The 15,203-nt window shown below is 40.6% G+C and overlaps 1 protein-coding gene across 2 annotated transcripts in view; it reads right to left on the reverse strand.

The window, feature by feature from the left end:
• Window positions 1-15,203, reverse strand: part of LOC113165962 (FERM domain-containing protein 5) — a 40,183-nt gene that overhangs the window by 2,478 nt on the left and 22,502 nt on the right. For both annotated transcript variants that reach the window (XM_026365809.1, XM_026365808.1), the window contains exons 2-13: window positions 8,894-8,998; window positions 7,641-7,683; window positions 7,056-7,134; window positions 5,656-5,753; window positions 4,747-4,870; window positions 3,868-3,955; window positions 3,645-3,733; window positions 2,918-2,981; window positions 2,711-2,793; window positions 1,920-1,994; window positions 1,115-1,183; window positions 815-921 (exon numbers count right to left, since the gene is read on the reverse strand). In XM_026365809.1, coding sequence (XP_026221594.1) covers window positions 815-921; window positions 1,115-1,183; window positions 1,920-1,994; window positions 2,711-2,793; window positions 2,918-2,981; window positions 3,645-3,733; window positions 3,868-3,955; window positions 4,747-4,870; window positions 5,656-5,753; window positions 7,056-7,134; window positions 7,641-7,683; window positions 8,894-8,998 — 1,024 coding nt within the window. The remainder of the gene's footprint in view (window positions 1-814; window positions 922-1,114; window positions 1,184-1,919; window positions 1,995-2,710; window positions 2,794-2,917; window positions 2,982-3,644; window positions 3,734-3,867; window positions 3,956-4,746; window positions 4,871-5,655; window positions 5,754-7,055; window positions 7,135-7,640; window positions 7,684-8,893; window positions 8,999-15,203) is intronic.

The raw sequence follows: 15,203 nt of genomic DNA on the forward strand, positions 1-15,203 counted from the left end.
TTGAAAGAAGGGTTCTTTCCCAGTTGTTGTTTGCAGAGAAGAGGGTGTGAGATGAAACAGTGGGTTTGTGCAGCAATGCTAAGATTGGCAGCATTGGCCTGGTTCGCTTTGGCTCCACCCATGCCAGTGACATACATGGAATAGAAGACCCAGGCTATTTTCAGCTGGGGTATTAATACCAATGTAAGACACCCAGTCAGCACACACGGAGAGTAGGAAGCTCTTATGACTCGTTTAAACCCACAAAAACACTCTCACACACGGTGCACCTGCTATCGACCTCTATTTATCCGAGTGTTCAAAGAGTTTCAGTATAGACTAGAAAGACAAGGCCAAAGTGTGTCACTGTCACGCACGACTGCGCACCTGCTGTGTCCATCTTACCAACAGGCCCTGAAGCCACCTGTTCTGGACCAGAAGCCTGCAGGTGGGCTGAATAAATGACTTTAGCGGCCACTGTGTTGGCACCACATCCACACTCAATCAGTCAAACACACATACACACAGCGCTGAAATGCTGCACTGAAGTAGAGCAGCCTGACTGACGCACACACCTGCGATGTGTCCCACCAGCGCTGTGAGCATGAACTGGGCCAAATGGCTCCAGTTACAGCGTGTGTGACAGAAAGAGTGTATGCACAAGTGAGTTTTCTTGGGAAAATATAGTATGTATACAATACTGTGACCTAAACAGCAACTCACTTACTGCTATTGTTTCAGTGGGTGAGGCCGATGTGTACACCGTAATATTCACTGCATGGCCACTGTGAGATTTGTTGCTTGCGTGATCGTAAGGGTGAAGTTCAGTCCTTACCCTCCATGATAGATATGTGCACAGCTCTCCGTCGCGTGCGTGGTACACTGCTGAGACGAGGCCCGTGGGTGATGGATGGACAACTTCTGCTTGGCACGAGGCCAGCCCTGCAGAGACAAACACAACAAACAGACGAACAAACATCACCGCACTGGAAAACAGCTCAGAGTGGAGGTAAGTCATACTGTAGCGAGTAGGTGCTGCTGATTTAAAGGCATCTACAGTAGCTTGGTGCCTAAAAAAAAATAAAGCAAAATCTGATCGAGAGCATTCTGACCTCTCCTGAGTTTACAACTCTACCTGTGTATTTCTGGAGGTTCGCGTTTGATTTTGGCACTCTGCTCCATCACCTCTTTTGCCACTCGTCCACTGTTATAAAGCACAGAGACGATGCTCAGGATGAGTTTCACATACACACACACACACACACACACACATAACCAAGCAACCTGGTGTCACCTAACATCATGAAAGCCGTCAGTGCAGTGGATGAGTGCAGTACATGAGCATCATGACCCGGTGAATTCAGCTTTGTATAACTGAATTGCCACCGGTCAGACAAATGCACACACAGACTTGCGGGCAAAAAATATCAAAACAATGATCGTGGTTTGGCCTTAAACTCAACATTTAACCGGCATGGCTTGTGATGTCACTTGTATACATGAAAACTACTTGATATGTTTGATGAAAAGCATTGTTCATGCCTTAATCTTGACTGAGAGTCAATATGTCATTCTTACAAATTAAAAAAAGGTAGAAAGATCTACAGATCGACAGTGTAAATAAAAACAAATGGCTACATCCCACTGAGTATAACTGAGAATGATTTTTATAATTTATGAAAACGACCCCTCAGAGATCATTCTATTGTAGTATAATAAAATCTTTACAGTAGATATAAGTGTCTCTCATTTTCCCCTTTGTGTTCTCTATGCTGTGAGGTGTCAGTCCTGTCCTCCAGGCAAAAGAGGGCTGACGTTACAGCACAGAAGGCCAGGAGGCCACGTCTTCTGGGAACACTTCTGTCCACTTCCAGCTGGGGATTTTCTGCAGTGTCCTCCCCTCCCTGTCATCAGTCAAACTGCCTTGTCGTGTACTCTACCTGTAACGGAAACGGCTGCCCTTGAAGAACAGGTTGCTGCTGGACACCGTGCGAACCTGACTTGACTTCTCAAGCCTGACGGAAGACAAAAAAAAAAAAAGGATAATGAAGGAAACAAACCTGAAAAAACTTCCTGCTCAACAGCTGAAGCCTGGACGTGTATTCATTAGTTTTAATAAGTCAGAACAAAGCAGGATCTGGAATCAAATGCCTTTTCTATTAAATTATGCATGTACCCTCTTTGCACTATAGGCACTGGGTCCCTACACAGCTCCATCAATTTGTTTTTATTGTCAAGTGAGACGTTAATGTTGTGATATGTGGGCTTCTCTGAAAGATCTTTATCTTGATCTTTACTCCAGGCCCCTTGTTACAGTTCTCAATAAGTGGAATATTATCAGGTCACGTGCACATGCTGAGCTCTACCCTTATCATACCCCCTGATATCGCCTGAGCCATCAGCCCAATTTCTTTTTCAATCGCCTCTACTGGGATGGAGAGAGCAAAGGGGAGCCTCACTATTATTCATGACAGCGAGAGGGGAGCCATTTCTCAGCAACAATGCAGTCTCGTGCCAGTGCACAGTCATTTACTAAAGGTCAGCGACGACTCACACCTAATTTTCCATTAATAAACAACCTGAAGGGAAGGCTTTTAAGGAAGCCAAAGTACCATGACGGTAACCTCCCTGATAGTACTGAAGGATGTAGAGCACTTAACCACATCATTATATTAGAAAGGAAGAAAAAGAACCATAAAAATGAAATAAAGAAAGATTTTTATGCACTCACTTATAGAAAGCTTGGTTCTCCACGCCACATTTCCAAAGGTGCTTGCATGCCTCAGGTGTGGGTGCAAAGTATGTCAAGATGATCTTTTTGTCCTGCACATAAATGTAAGAACGTGCAGGAAAATATAAAAACACTGAGAAAATACCGTGTTTAAAAAAAAATGCACTCCAGGGCCTTTTACCCACGTCCAGCACTTAAAGCTCTCACCTCCTTTTGATTTGCATATATGTGAAATGTCTTGCCTTCGAACTTCAGTTTGGTCACCTCATTCCTGTCCATGAGAGAGCGCAGCAACAGTTACACAAACAGCAAGAAAGAAACAGAACGCCGCAGTCTCTTTAAATATTCATATAACCACTTTGAGATCACATAAACAGCCATGGAGCTCTGTGTTTGGCTGACAAAACAAATAACTGATAATATTCCCTGCAGACAGGGAAGAGCAAATGGGAGAAGCCCCAGCACCACTGAAGGCAAACAAATAAAGCCATTATAAATACTGCAAACAAGTCTGTCTTCATTATTGTAACAGCAACCTTTACAGATAAAAGCAAACAGACGGAAAAACAAATGAAGCATCGTGCTGTATACATTTCCAGTTCATAATTTTGCACATTGTGGATTCAAATCAGTAGATGCACTACAAGTAGAGGCTGATATCAGGCTATTGTCTTGATCTTCTACTAAGGATATTACATTTAGTCATTTGGCAGATACATCTGTAATTCTAGCTGGTGTAATTAGCATCTGTGCATATTCTAGCCCTCAGTTCTTGTCATGGGCAGAGGCAGACTGTACAACCAGCTGTGAACATGCTGTTATAAAGCCTAGTGCACATATGTCAAATCAGGTAACGTCACTGTCACTGTCATAAAGGCTTTTTATATGCTGTGCCGCTTGGTCCACATATGAGAAAGTTGCACATTTTGCCTACCATTTGAGAAAATGCACTCTCTTATTTCCCTGGAGCACAACAAAACCAAACGGTGTGAAGGCGAGGAAAGCCGGGTTCCCAGACACATCCTGAAAAACATGCTCACATAGTACATTTCTCCACAATTCGATAACAACAAATAAAACATAAATTAGACATATGCTGCAGTGTATATATATATATAGTAGCTTGCTGTCTAAAAATAGTGTAGTGCTTGAAAAACCTTGCATGGATGTGGATCAACACCATATGTCTCCAGCATCTGGGCTTTCTGTAGGAAATTTCGCTCTGATGTTTCAGGTGTCTGTCCGCTGAGGAAGAGCAAGGACACACCAAGACATCTGTGTCAGTCATTAAAGTGTACACATTGAAAAACACTTCTAGAAGCGGCACCAACTAATTAATTTCCAAAGATGTGATGACACGCTGGTTTAGAGAGACTGAAAGACAAAAATAAAATGAACAGGGGGTCAACTGAGGGAAAGAGCGTTTTTCACAAGCACTTTTTATCTAGATGTAGCAGCTAAATCAAGGTATGTATTATTATTATTATTATTATGTGTTGTTTACATTGTGTTGATGAGGGAATTAACCACTAGTGGGCAGCAGAGTGTCACGTTGTTTGTCATCCTGCTTCCACAGCATTAAAACTAGGCTTTGTTGACAAAACCCTCTCTCTCTCTCTAAAATGTTCTCTACATTTATTTGATCCACGTGGCGTTAACTTGTAAATTCCTGCTTAACTAATGCATCGTACCACAGCAGTTCATGCACAGTAGAAATTATAAAATAGGTATCAGCTTCATGAGTTCACCTGCTGTCTGTAAAATCAGAAGTCTGTGTGTGTGTGTGTGTGTGTGTGTGTGTGTGCAGATCTCTTTCAATATGTTGCTCTATCGGTCTAGGGCTCACAAGCATATGACCTGAAGACGGTGTCAGTGCAGAAGAAAGTGCTTTTCTCAGCTTTCCACTCAGAAGTTCAATAAACTGTGGCACCTCATTACCGGAGTCAATTACAGAAATGTCAAAAGACGTGAATGGGCACAGGACAGAACAGAGAGAGAATGATAGCGGAGGTGCGGTTGTATATTTCGTCTCTTACATCAGCTCTCTCTTATGTATATCAGCAATCAGGCGCTCCAGCTTCTCCGAATGTTTAGGAAAAAACTGAAACTTGGAGCTGTAACCTTCTGGATGCTTCCCGGGGTCGTAATCACCAATCTCAGCTGGAGGAAGGAACAGAAACAAAGTTAAATGTTAAACATATTCACGGAGACATTCAGAGCTAATAGAAGTAAATAAATGTCTATAGTTTTCAGTGCACTGGTGCTTTTCGCCGGTGCAGACTGACTGAACATGCCCAGGATTATTTCTGTTTCATCATGCCCCACTGCACTTCCTCGGATGACCCTGATGCTGATTTCTCTCTGCAAGGAGGGGCTGACCAGGCAGCCCATCTTTAATTCATCAGCTCCTCCTCCAGAGGACCTGCCTCCCTTCAAACGCTGTTTTCTCTGCTGCACCATGCCTTTCGTGTGTTGTGTTTGTTTATGTCTTTATTTGCGTGGGGACGCATGTGTGGTGACAGAACGATAAGAAGTTAAACAACCATTTCAAAGACTTTATAATTAAGCATGAACTCTTCTTATTTAAAGAGTGGACAAGCCATTGAACTAATTATCATACAGTACAAGTGCAACTACAGTTCGCATCGAGTTGTTTTTAGAGTCAATATCAGTATGAAAAATCTAATCTGATTAGTGTGAAATGCTTATTATGTGTCTTAAAGCTTATAAATATAAAACACTGCAGGCATTTTCTTCCAGGAGCGTTATACTGTTACATCCTCGATCTCGAGTTCGCTCTATTCCACGTAAAAATCTATTTGCTTTGGTAGCGATATTTATCATCCGGTTGAACTTCAGTGTCTGGTAAAAAAAAAAAAAAGGTTGTGAACACAGTGCGAAGCAGAAAGTGGTGCAAGTTGTTTCCATCTGTCACCTTCCATTACCTTGAAGGATGTGGGCAGCCAGCATGGCCGCATCCGAGGTTTTACAGAGGAGCCGACCGTGGTAGAGGTCTCTCTTGATTTGCAGGAAGACAAGATATCTACACAGGAAGGGGGAAAATCACATCTGATAATCTGACAGACCTGCTTATAAGAATTCTAATATTATTCATAAACACTGCTTTAGAATTTCTCAGTGAACACACACAAGGAATAAACAATAAGAAAACATGAGCAGGAAAACAATGAACCCGATAAACCTCAAAAGCTGTTGAGTTCACGTTCCCCACTGGTGGTTTGAATATTTCTTCTTGATTTAGCAGAAATGCGGGTTTTGTTTTGGGGAGAGGAGGGTAGAAAGGCCCTGGGGGAAAAGCAGCAACTGACGCCTTGCTGCTCTTAAACCCTCAGAGCCACTCATCCATTCAGCTTCTGAAGCATGAATTTACTCTGGGGCATGAAGCAAATATCAGGATGATAATGATGATTGTTATTATTGTATTAATTGTTAATATAAAGGTAAACACACTGGGATTCTTCACAATAAGACATTCCTCTTCCTGTATCTAGGTCATTCTCAGAATGGCAAATAACACCTTCTGAATGGAGCTGCTTACATTTCTCGTGTTGTTCACACTGCAGCAGGTTCTGAAGACAGTAAAAAGGTGTATTTAAAAAACATCTGTACTACACACATACACATGCACCTTCACGTCAACAGGAGCTTCACATGTGATTGATTTTTCCTCTCTTCCTCTCTGTGTGGTCTGCCCCGAGCTCTGCCCTCTCCACCCTCATCATAATGTATCACTCCCCCACTCCCCTGCTCTTCTTCTCCGTGCACCCTTTGCCCCGTAGCCTCTCTATCCACACTGATCATTATGTACTGTCTGCATGTGCTGCACATTTCACCTGATTACACCTCTCCCTCTGATCAGTGTTTTACCTCAGTGAACTGTACATGCACACCGTCAGTAGCTGGCTACTCTCAGCATTATCTGTGGCAGCGTAAATTCAGACATACTCACATATTGTGTATAGGAAAAATTACCATTGGAAAAATGTTTACACAAAAACAAGGGAAGGCTTTTACATTCCTCTCTGCTTCACAGCTTCTCTTACAGTGTGTAATATTTATCATAATGTTTTAAACAGTAAAGTACTCATGCATACTAAAGATGTAGGGACACAAGTCATATTTTAGAAAGAGACATGCTTCTTGTTTCTAAACACATTAAATCTGAACTACAGGCAAATCTTTCGAAAACAAAAGCACCAAACGCAGCTGCTTTTCACAGGTTTCACACAAATATGGCTGAAATAAATGTAGTGAGAGAAAAAAAAAGAAAGGATGAGCCTTTATCAAATCATCTGAAGTGAGGAGCAACAACAGGAGTTCATACCGAGTGATTTCCTCTTTGAGAGCAGCGGGATCAGGAGGGTAAAACTTGACTCTCAGACACATGGTGAACGGAGGCTGAGCTGGAGGAAACAAACACAAAACATTTAAGAAACCGATGGGAGTCCTTTCATAGTGAGAGATCAAACACTACACAGAGGATTGAAGAAGACAGCAGAGCTGTTCTGAGACTCTGACACTAGAAAATGTTTTGTCATGGACTGATAACTGGCACAAGATCTTATTACAGCCTGAACCTATTGTCTTGTTTGTATCACTTTCCCTGCACTATTCAACATATTTATTTGGTAAAAGCTGACTGCTGTATCATATACTGTGCCATGCAATGCTTACTGTATCATCTTGTGCAAATGTGTTTGTGTTATTGTGTTTTTATTATATTTTTTTTTTGGTGATTTTAATCAAATTAAAGAAAAAAAAGCAGTGTATTTTTTTTTATTCCTTGGGATATTATACAGATTCAAATCTAAGTTAAGTCTATAATCATCAATGCCGGTGCAGACCTGGTGTTGGGGATTTAATTTCCAACTTTGAACATTGTAAACAGATAAACATTCACAGTACTTACATTTCATTTGCTTTGCAATTGATTTTGTGAACTCCAACCAGTGCTACATTAGAAACAAAAGATAAACAGATAAATGAATATTATCCAGTGATATTTTTAAAAATCCTCTCTGATGAAGCCACACGTCAAATCACTGAGCTGACACTTTGTCTGACAGTTGCTATAATGTTCAGCTGTTACTACTGACAGCTTTGTGGGGCGACCTGTTCACGTGTTACAACAGCAATGCTCAGGGAGTATGCGAAATCTGCATTGAATGTGAGGTATATGAATTTTTCTGTTTCTGTTTTCTGTTATGAAATCATCACATTTCATTTTATTTTAAGTCCAAACTGTTCTGTGCCTGAAAAGCGAGAACACCTGCTGCAGGTGACGATTCAGATTCATCTTTATCTCTGGGAGCACACATGTATTCTGCCTCCACCTTTTTCACAGGACGCCTTCTCGCCAACTGAACCCACCCAAACCAACAGCCACCTAAAGAGTCCTGAGTGACAGCACAGGATATGCAGCATCAGCGGGACTTGGCTCTTGTGTGCAGTACAACATGATCTGCGAAACATGTGAATACTTCATGAAGCAAGCAGTGCCACTACATCCTCACAGAAGAAGAGCTTGATGGAACAGCCATCAATCTGAGAGGCTGCATGAATAAGAGAAAGTGAATAACACAGCTTTTCACTCTGTAACACACTCTGACTCTCATCCTTCGACTAAATCAAATACAACCCCATTTTTCAAGCCAAGCATGTAATTTTCATATGGTTACACAGCAACACAATTTTATTATGGAGTCATTCCGAGTTCACATTCAGCTGCTTTTGAAACACTGAGTGCATAAATAGGCTTAAGACTCACTTAAGCGTTGTAATTGTAGTCAACGTTTTGTTTACATAGAAAAACCTTGTTTCCAAAAAAAAGAAAAGAAAAAAGAAGCTGGAACACTGTATAAAATGTATTTTAAAAACAAAAATTAACTTATATTTGATTGAAAATAGTACAAAGACAATATGTCAAAGGTTTAAATGAGAAATGTGAGTGTTTTTAAATCTTAATTTATTCTAATTTAATATTTATAACTTTAATTTGTTGTTTAATCATTTAAAGGCCTTATTAAAATGTTATGGTTCATGATTCCTAGAACTTCATTAATCCCAGCAGGAAGTCAAATAAATACACAGAAGCATGCACACAAAGAACCGCTGTCATGCTCACACACACACACACACACACACACACACACACACACTGACCCGCTGCTTGTCTGGATCCACATATCTGATGCCAAAATAGTCTTTCTCCAACAAGTTGAGGTGGTGACAGATGAGGTCAAATAGATACTGTCCCTTCGCGTCCCGCTGTAACAGAAGACAAGAAAAACAGAGATTCAGCAAGCTTGTTGACAAAAGGCCACAAACATATGAATCAACAAAGAAAGGCCACTGTCCTGAGCTCCAATATGACAAACAATTCCTGGTAGCTGAATATCCTTAAGATTTTTTTTTAAACCCAGCAGAGATAGCTGAGATTCATCCAATTTTAATACACAGCCAGATCCATCTCAAGTGTCTGGAATAAACCCCACCAGCAGCTAAAAAAGGAGCTCAAAGACAGGATGGATTAAATATGTTGAAATCTCAATGGGGTTTTGCTAATGAAGCTACCGTCAGAGAAACACTTTTTAGTTGTGTGTCGCAGCACTGAGCATCCTCCACCGTGTCCACTATATAAAGTTTATAATAAAATGTATACACCAATAAAGATACTTATATAAGTATATTAAGACGAATGATTACAAGTGGGTAAATGACTGCAGGTACAAAGTAGCTGTGATTACCCAGTGTCGTGAAGACAGCAAACATTACACCCCGAGACACTCCAGCGCTTCTCAGTGCCTTCCTCCATGCCCATGTATCGTAATATCACAGACTCAGTGGGGGATTATTTGAAGCTGCTTTGAGTGTTTCAATCGCAGTCAGTCAGAAACACAACTGCCCAGAAGCCACGCTGCTCTTAGGCATTTGGAGGCAACTGTAATTGGAACTGTAACTGTAATTTTGACTTCATGAAATATTATGGTAAATTACCACAAACTAAGGACATTGTCACTATTTAGAGCCTTTACGCATTCAGCTTGCAGAGTTCGATCACACCCCACTTCTGATTAGTACTGTTTCCAGGTGAGCCAGGCATTAACTCGCATTAAACAGCAAACCGGCAGAGTTAGTGACTCTGTAAGTGGAGCATTCAGCATCTGAAGTGTCAGACAGTTCCCTCAGGACTTAATGAAGAAAAACGCAGACATGAGAGAAGACTAAATATTGCACTTATGTTCATCAGGGGCCAGAAGCACGATTTCAAATGAATGATAATGCTGAACATGGACAGTAAATAGACTGTTTTGGCTTCAGGAGGTGACAGAATAGGTTCTGTTGGTTTGAGGTTGCATTATATTAAATACAATAGAAAAGTATTTAGTTTGTCTGTTTATAGTCAATAAATATAAATCTATAAAAAATCAAGCCCACTCGTGCCTGAAACAAATGTTGGCTGCAGTCTGACGGCCAGTCGTTGTCAGCCCTCATAAAGACTCATGAAGAGGTCAGCTGAGGTCCTTTCACTCCTCCTTTCTCTCTCTACGCTTGTTTGACCTGAGAGTCAGTGGCAGCACTCTCCTCAGTGTCATTACGGAGGATGTAGATAACAAACACTTCATTAGGACAAAAGCCTCATCAGCTGGGGCTGAACTACCGGAGGTTAGTGACCTATCTGTAGCATGACTGCAGCACTTCATGCATGATTGTCACATGTTGTAATATTACTAAACATGAGAGAAACACAGTTTGCACTTCTCCTAGAGGAAATCAATTAATTGGTTTGTAAATCTTGATCTTGTAAATCTATGAATCTTAATAAAATTATAATACAGAATACAAAGAACACAACGGATGCTAAAAATATTTCTGTTATTAAAGTATAAAGCATGATTCCTCCTGTGGTTTTTATTGCTGGGCTGAGAACTCAGCTATTGGAAGCCAGGGGGAGTAACAAAGCCAAACACAAATTTAAAAACGGATCTGGAAGCACCGGGAGGACACACTGAGTCAGAAAGGACATCTGCTCCTTTGTTGCAAGGCAAGAGCAAGTTTGTTAGTATTCAACAGCACATCCACCGATCACCCCCCTCCCCCCTTTTCTTCCTCCCCCGTGTCTCCTAGCTCCGGCTCTGCCCCACACTGAGCATAGATGCATTATTGCCCCACTGGTGTCGCTAATTACAAGATGGAGGTGATTTGCAAAAATTTCTAATTAATACTAATGAACCACTTCCTTGTCTGGATCAGCAGCAATACAGGAACAGATTTACTTCATTTGTTTGACTTGACTTGGAAAGAACCAGGTGTTACCCTGTTCACAACATTCAATCCTGCTGCGTTGCATTTGTTCCATAAACAGGCCCAGTCTCAAAACCTCTGTCCCTTCCCTATGAAAATAAAATGTTTCAAATCAATAGTGGAAAGAAAAGAGAATAAATTGTTACAATGCAAATGTAAAAACAAATTTCTGTCTGGTCGTTATCCTCCTCCAGCTCTGATTCTTTGCTGCATCAGGGCCTGACCAGCTTGCAATGATTGAGGGGCAGATCAATTCCCAAGTGTATCAAAAAATTCTCCAGAATAATGTGAGAATGTCGGTAAAGTTGGCTAAAACTCTGTAGAAATGCAACGGGAGGATGACCCAAAACACACAACTGAATGGCGTCAGAAAAACAAAATATGCCTTTGGAAGTGGCCAAGTCAGCGCACAGATCTCAACCCAATAGATGAGAGATGATTTGGAACAAGAGGTTTTTATGGTTGTTCTTAATAAAGACATGAAAGATCAGAATAGTTTCTGTTATTAATTTAGAGGCATTATATTTGTTAATACTCTTCACTTAGATGAAGATCAGATCACATTTTATGACAAATTAATGCAGAAAACCATAAAATTCCACTATATATTATCAATTTAATTAATTCTTCTTTTTATTTTAAATATATATGTTAACTATTTTCTATTTCAAATTATCATCCAATTTTTTGTCGTCTATTAGTTAAACAGATTAAAATGTGTAACAAGAGTGAACGGTCTGATGTACAAAACATTTTATATTTATGTACTGTATGATCAACATAGTTTATCCAATTTATCAAGTCTAAATGTTTTTTATCCAACAATCATATAGTCTGTTGTCAACAGAAATCCTCAAGAAAACAGTTGTCTCTCTAAGGGTATAAAATAATAACAAAGATCGTTCTGTTGTGTCTAACAGAAAACAACAGTGGATTTCTTTCCTACTAAAGAGCCCCCAGTGTACAATGGCCACTTTTCTTTCAGATTAATCATTAAAATGGTTTCGATATCAATGCAGGAGCGCAGACCATTAATAAAAGATTATATCACTTTATAGTAAGAGAAGTGGAAACACGATGCCATTGACAGTGTGTGTGTGTGTGTGTGTGTGTGTGTCTGAGTGTGAGAGAGAGAGCTGGTCTGGTTTCATAAGCACATTGCTTTCTTTTGTCCCAGGAGGCAGATGGTTGCACAGGTTAATGTGTAACCGCGATTCAGTCTCCTGCACGAACTTCAAGTTGTGAAAGTTGTGTGAAGTGTAGCCAAGAAAGGTACCAGATTTACATCCCAAATTTTTAAGGCACACTGCTTTATAAAAGTACAGTATATATATTTTACGAGATGTCTGAATAAACAGCATTTATAGACACTCCCCAAAATATCTCCAGTGACTAATGAGGTGGGAAAACCGCCCCGAGTAAGACTGAGCTGAAGGAGTTATGTCTTTAATAGGTCTTTCTCTTGCCAGAGCAATTATCACACTCATAAGCTGAGGAGGACCAGAGATGATGAAGACAATACGAATACTTAGAGGAAATCATCATGAGTCTGACTGGGATCCACCGGTGAGTGGGAGTGTCGGAAACCACAAGCATTATCTCTGTGCTCTGACAGACAGAAAGTTAAAAGACGCAGTGAAGCCAAATAAAAATGTTTGTACAAAAAGCTGATCTGGCTGCTGATCTCCTTAAGGTGTGGAACAATTTGGTCAGCACATGTTCAGACATTTGTTCAGCTCAATGGAAGCTCTTAAATAGGGTTATTAACTTACAGTATGTACCACCCTGGGCAGACAAGGCGGGCACAGAACATGTAATAGATAGTGACAGAATATCTCAAGGGAGATTCAAAAGCTTCACTCAGATGATTTGAAACCATCAATCACCAAATGTGCAGGCCAAAAGAAATGGACAACATTGACACGCAAATCACAGTGACACCATGAGGAACAATACAGCATAGAGCACAGTGCAAAGATAAAACAGTGCAAGATAAAGCAGTGACCCAGATGCACATAGAATATACAGTATGTATACGTGATGTAGTTTTAATGAGTTTGCTGTTTGCTGGCCAGGCATCTCTTTTAGAGCTCAAAAAATATTCATAATTCATGTTAGCTGTACAACTGCTTGGCATCGTTGATAGGACACTTAACAACAAACACTGTTAAGAACAGTGTGATATGTAATATTAGCAGCAGTAGCAGTATTCTGTGATCGTGATCATACTCCTCCTCCTTTAATTCAAATGTTGAATTAGCATTTTTAATTTGAATTGAAGAAGTGTTTCATTCAAAGCTTTTAGAAGCTTATTGTATGTTTACAAAGTAGAGTGAGAGTCTAACATCCACAATGACAGTACTAATAAAAAATGCTGTCACAGAAATTTTATTTTTACAATTTGAGATATTTGAGTCATGTTGAGACATTACAGCCTGTTGGAAAAATAAAAGTTTAAAATTGCCAAATGCTACCAAGATATACGCCACACCTAATGTTCTGTGCTTCTGAAGTAAGGGATAAAGTATTTGGGAGTATTCGCACTTCAGTAAGAGAGTGATGGAGAAGTGGAATAATTCCTCCTTATGGTCACGTTAAGTCAAACATTTGTTTCACTGATAAACAGACACTGCTAAACAATACGAGTACATTACTGCTGTCTTTGAAACAGAATACCCGCACAACATGAAAAGTGGTTAAAGAAAAGTTGTTGCTAAATGGGCTTAAAGGTGCCTTCTTGCAGACATAAGGGAATGAAAGAGCCTGATTGAGAATTTCTGAGTCATTAGTCGTTCAGCCCACTAGTGACGGATTTCATTGCCAGTATGCTTATAGCTTTGCTGTCCCTTCTCTCAGCTGCACCTCTTAAGCTCAGCATTGTGACCCCATGCCGCCCACCCAGTCATTGGGTTGGTCTCCACTGGGCATCTAAACACTCATTTAAATGTGTTTTTTTTTTTTTACTATCCACTTTGCTGATTGCAATTTATATATATTGTATTCTTGTGCGCTTGGAGTTGTTCTCCCTCTCCACTGCTGTTAGGGTTTCTTACTAAAAAGCGTGACAAATTCCCCTGAAACAGAATCAGCAGCACAATTGGTGTCATGCTTGGGATTAGCATGAAGACAATACTTAATTTTTAGGCATTTACACAGCTCTCGTGGTGATGCGCCAGTCCTGTCTCCCCCAGTGTAGTCAGAGGCAGTTGTGCAATGACTCAGTGTCACTAATTCAGACTACATGAGCCCCTCAGACCTGACATTTATTCTCATGCACTGTTGACCGCTACATGAAATGAGAACTGGGCAGTCTCACAGCATCCAGCATTATCATAACTACATCCAGGTTTAGCCCACAGGCATGACGCACTGAACCAGACATGCACATTTCAGTTGTTGGCAAAGAGTCATTCACACATTGACTAATGTCTGTTGTTTATCAGTGCAACAGCTATAAGCTGTGCACTATTGGTTGTCTTGGCAGGGGAAGGCATTAGTGCTTCTGAGCTGCCTCTAATGTTTTTCATTCATTTTATAAATGGGTTTTAAGAACATTAAGCCTTAACAGAAACTTTTCCCAAGCAGGCTAATTGCGTGAAGTCACTGTTAAAAGCTGCACTACATGGTCTATTTCAGTAATTGGTCTATAACTTCCACAGTATGTACGGTAACAGCACTGAATGAGGCGACTACTTCACTGAGCTCTAACCTCATCCTCTATCCTAAAGTGATCCCTCTGTCAGGCACAGGCAGCTAGAGCTCACCAGGCAGTCCTCACCACTCGCTCTCTCTTTCAAGCCTGCCTTCTCTAGAATATGCGCGGACACCCCCATTGAGCCTGACTGCTGCACAACCACAACCACAATCCTTCTGTGTAGCATGACTATCAGTGATATTGTGTTGATCATGTTAAACTTCTCATCTGTGAGGATGCATACTGGCTGGCTTCATTTCACCGTCCCCTCCTGATGCTACGTTGATGAACTCCGATTGCCTTTCTGTTTCAGTGCATTTCATCTCCATATTTACTGACACTTTCAAATGAGACTCTTAACTTTCCATCTGTTTATCACGGTTAACATTTGGCTTGCAAAATGGTTCTTTTTGCTGGCACTTTAAGGAAATGCTAACACAGTTATTAACAACTGGTTCAAGCACCGCGTGTCTT

The sequence above is a fragment of the Anabas testudineus genome, chromosome 6 (assembly GCF_900324465.2).
Source record: "Anabas testudineus chromosome 6, fAnaTes1.2, whole genome shotgun sequence".
In the NCBI taxonomy this organism is placed as follows: Eukaryota; Metazoa; Chordata; class Actinopteri; order Anabantiformes; family Anabantidae; genus Anabas; species Anabas testudineus.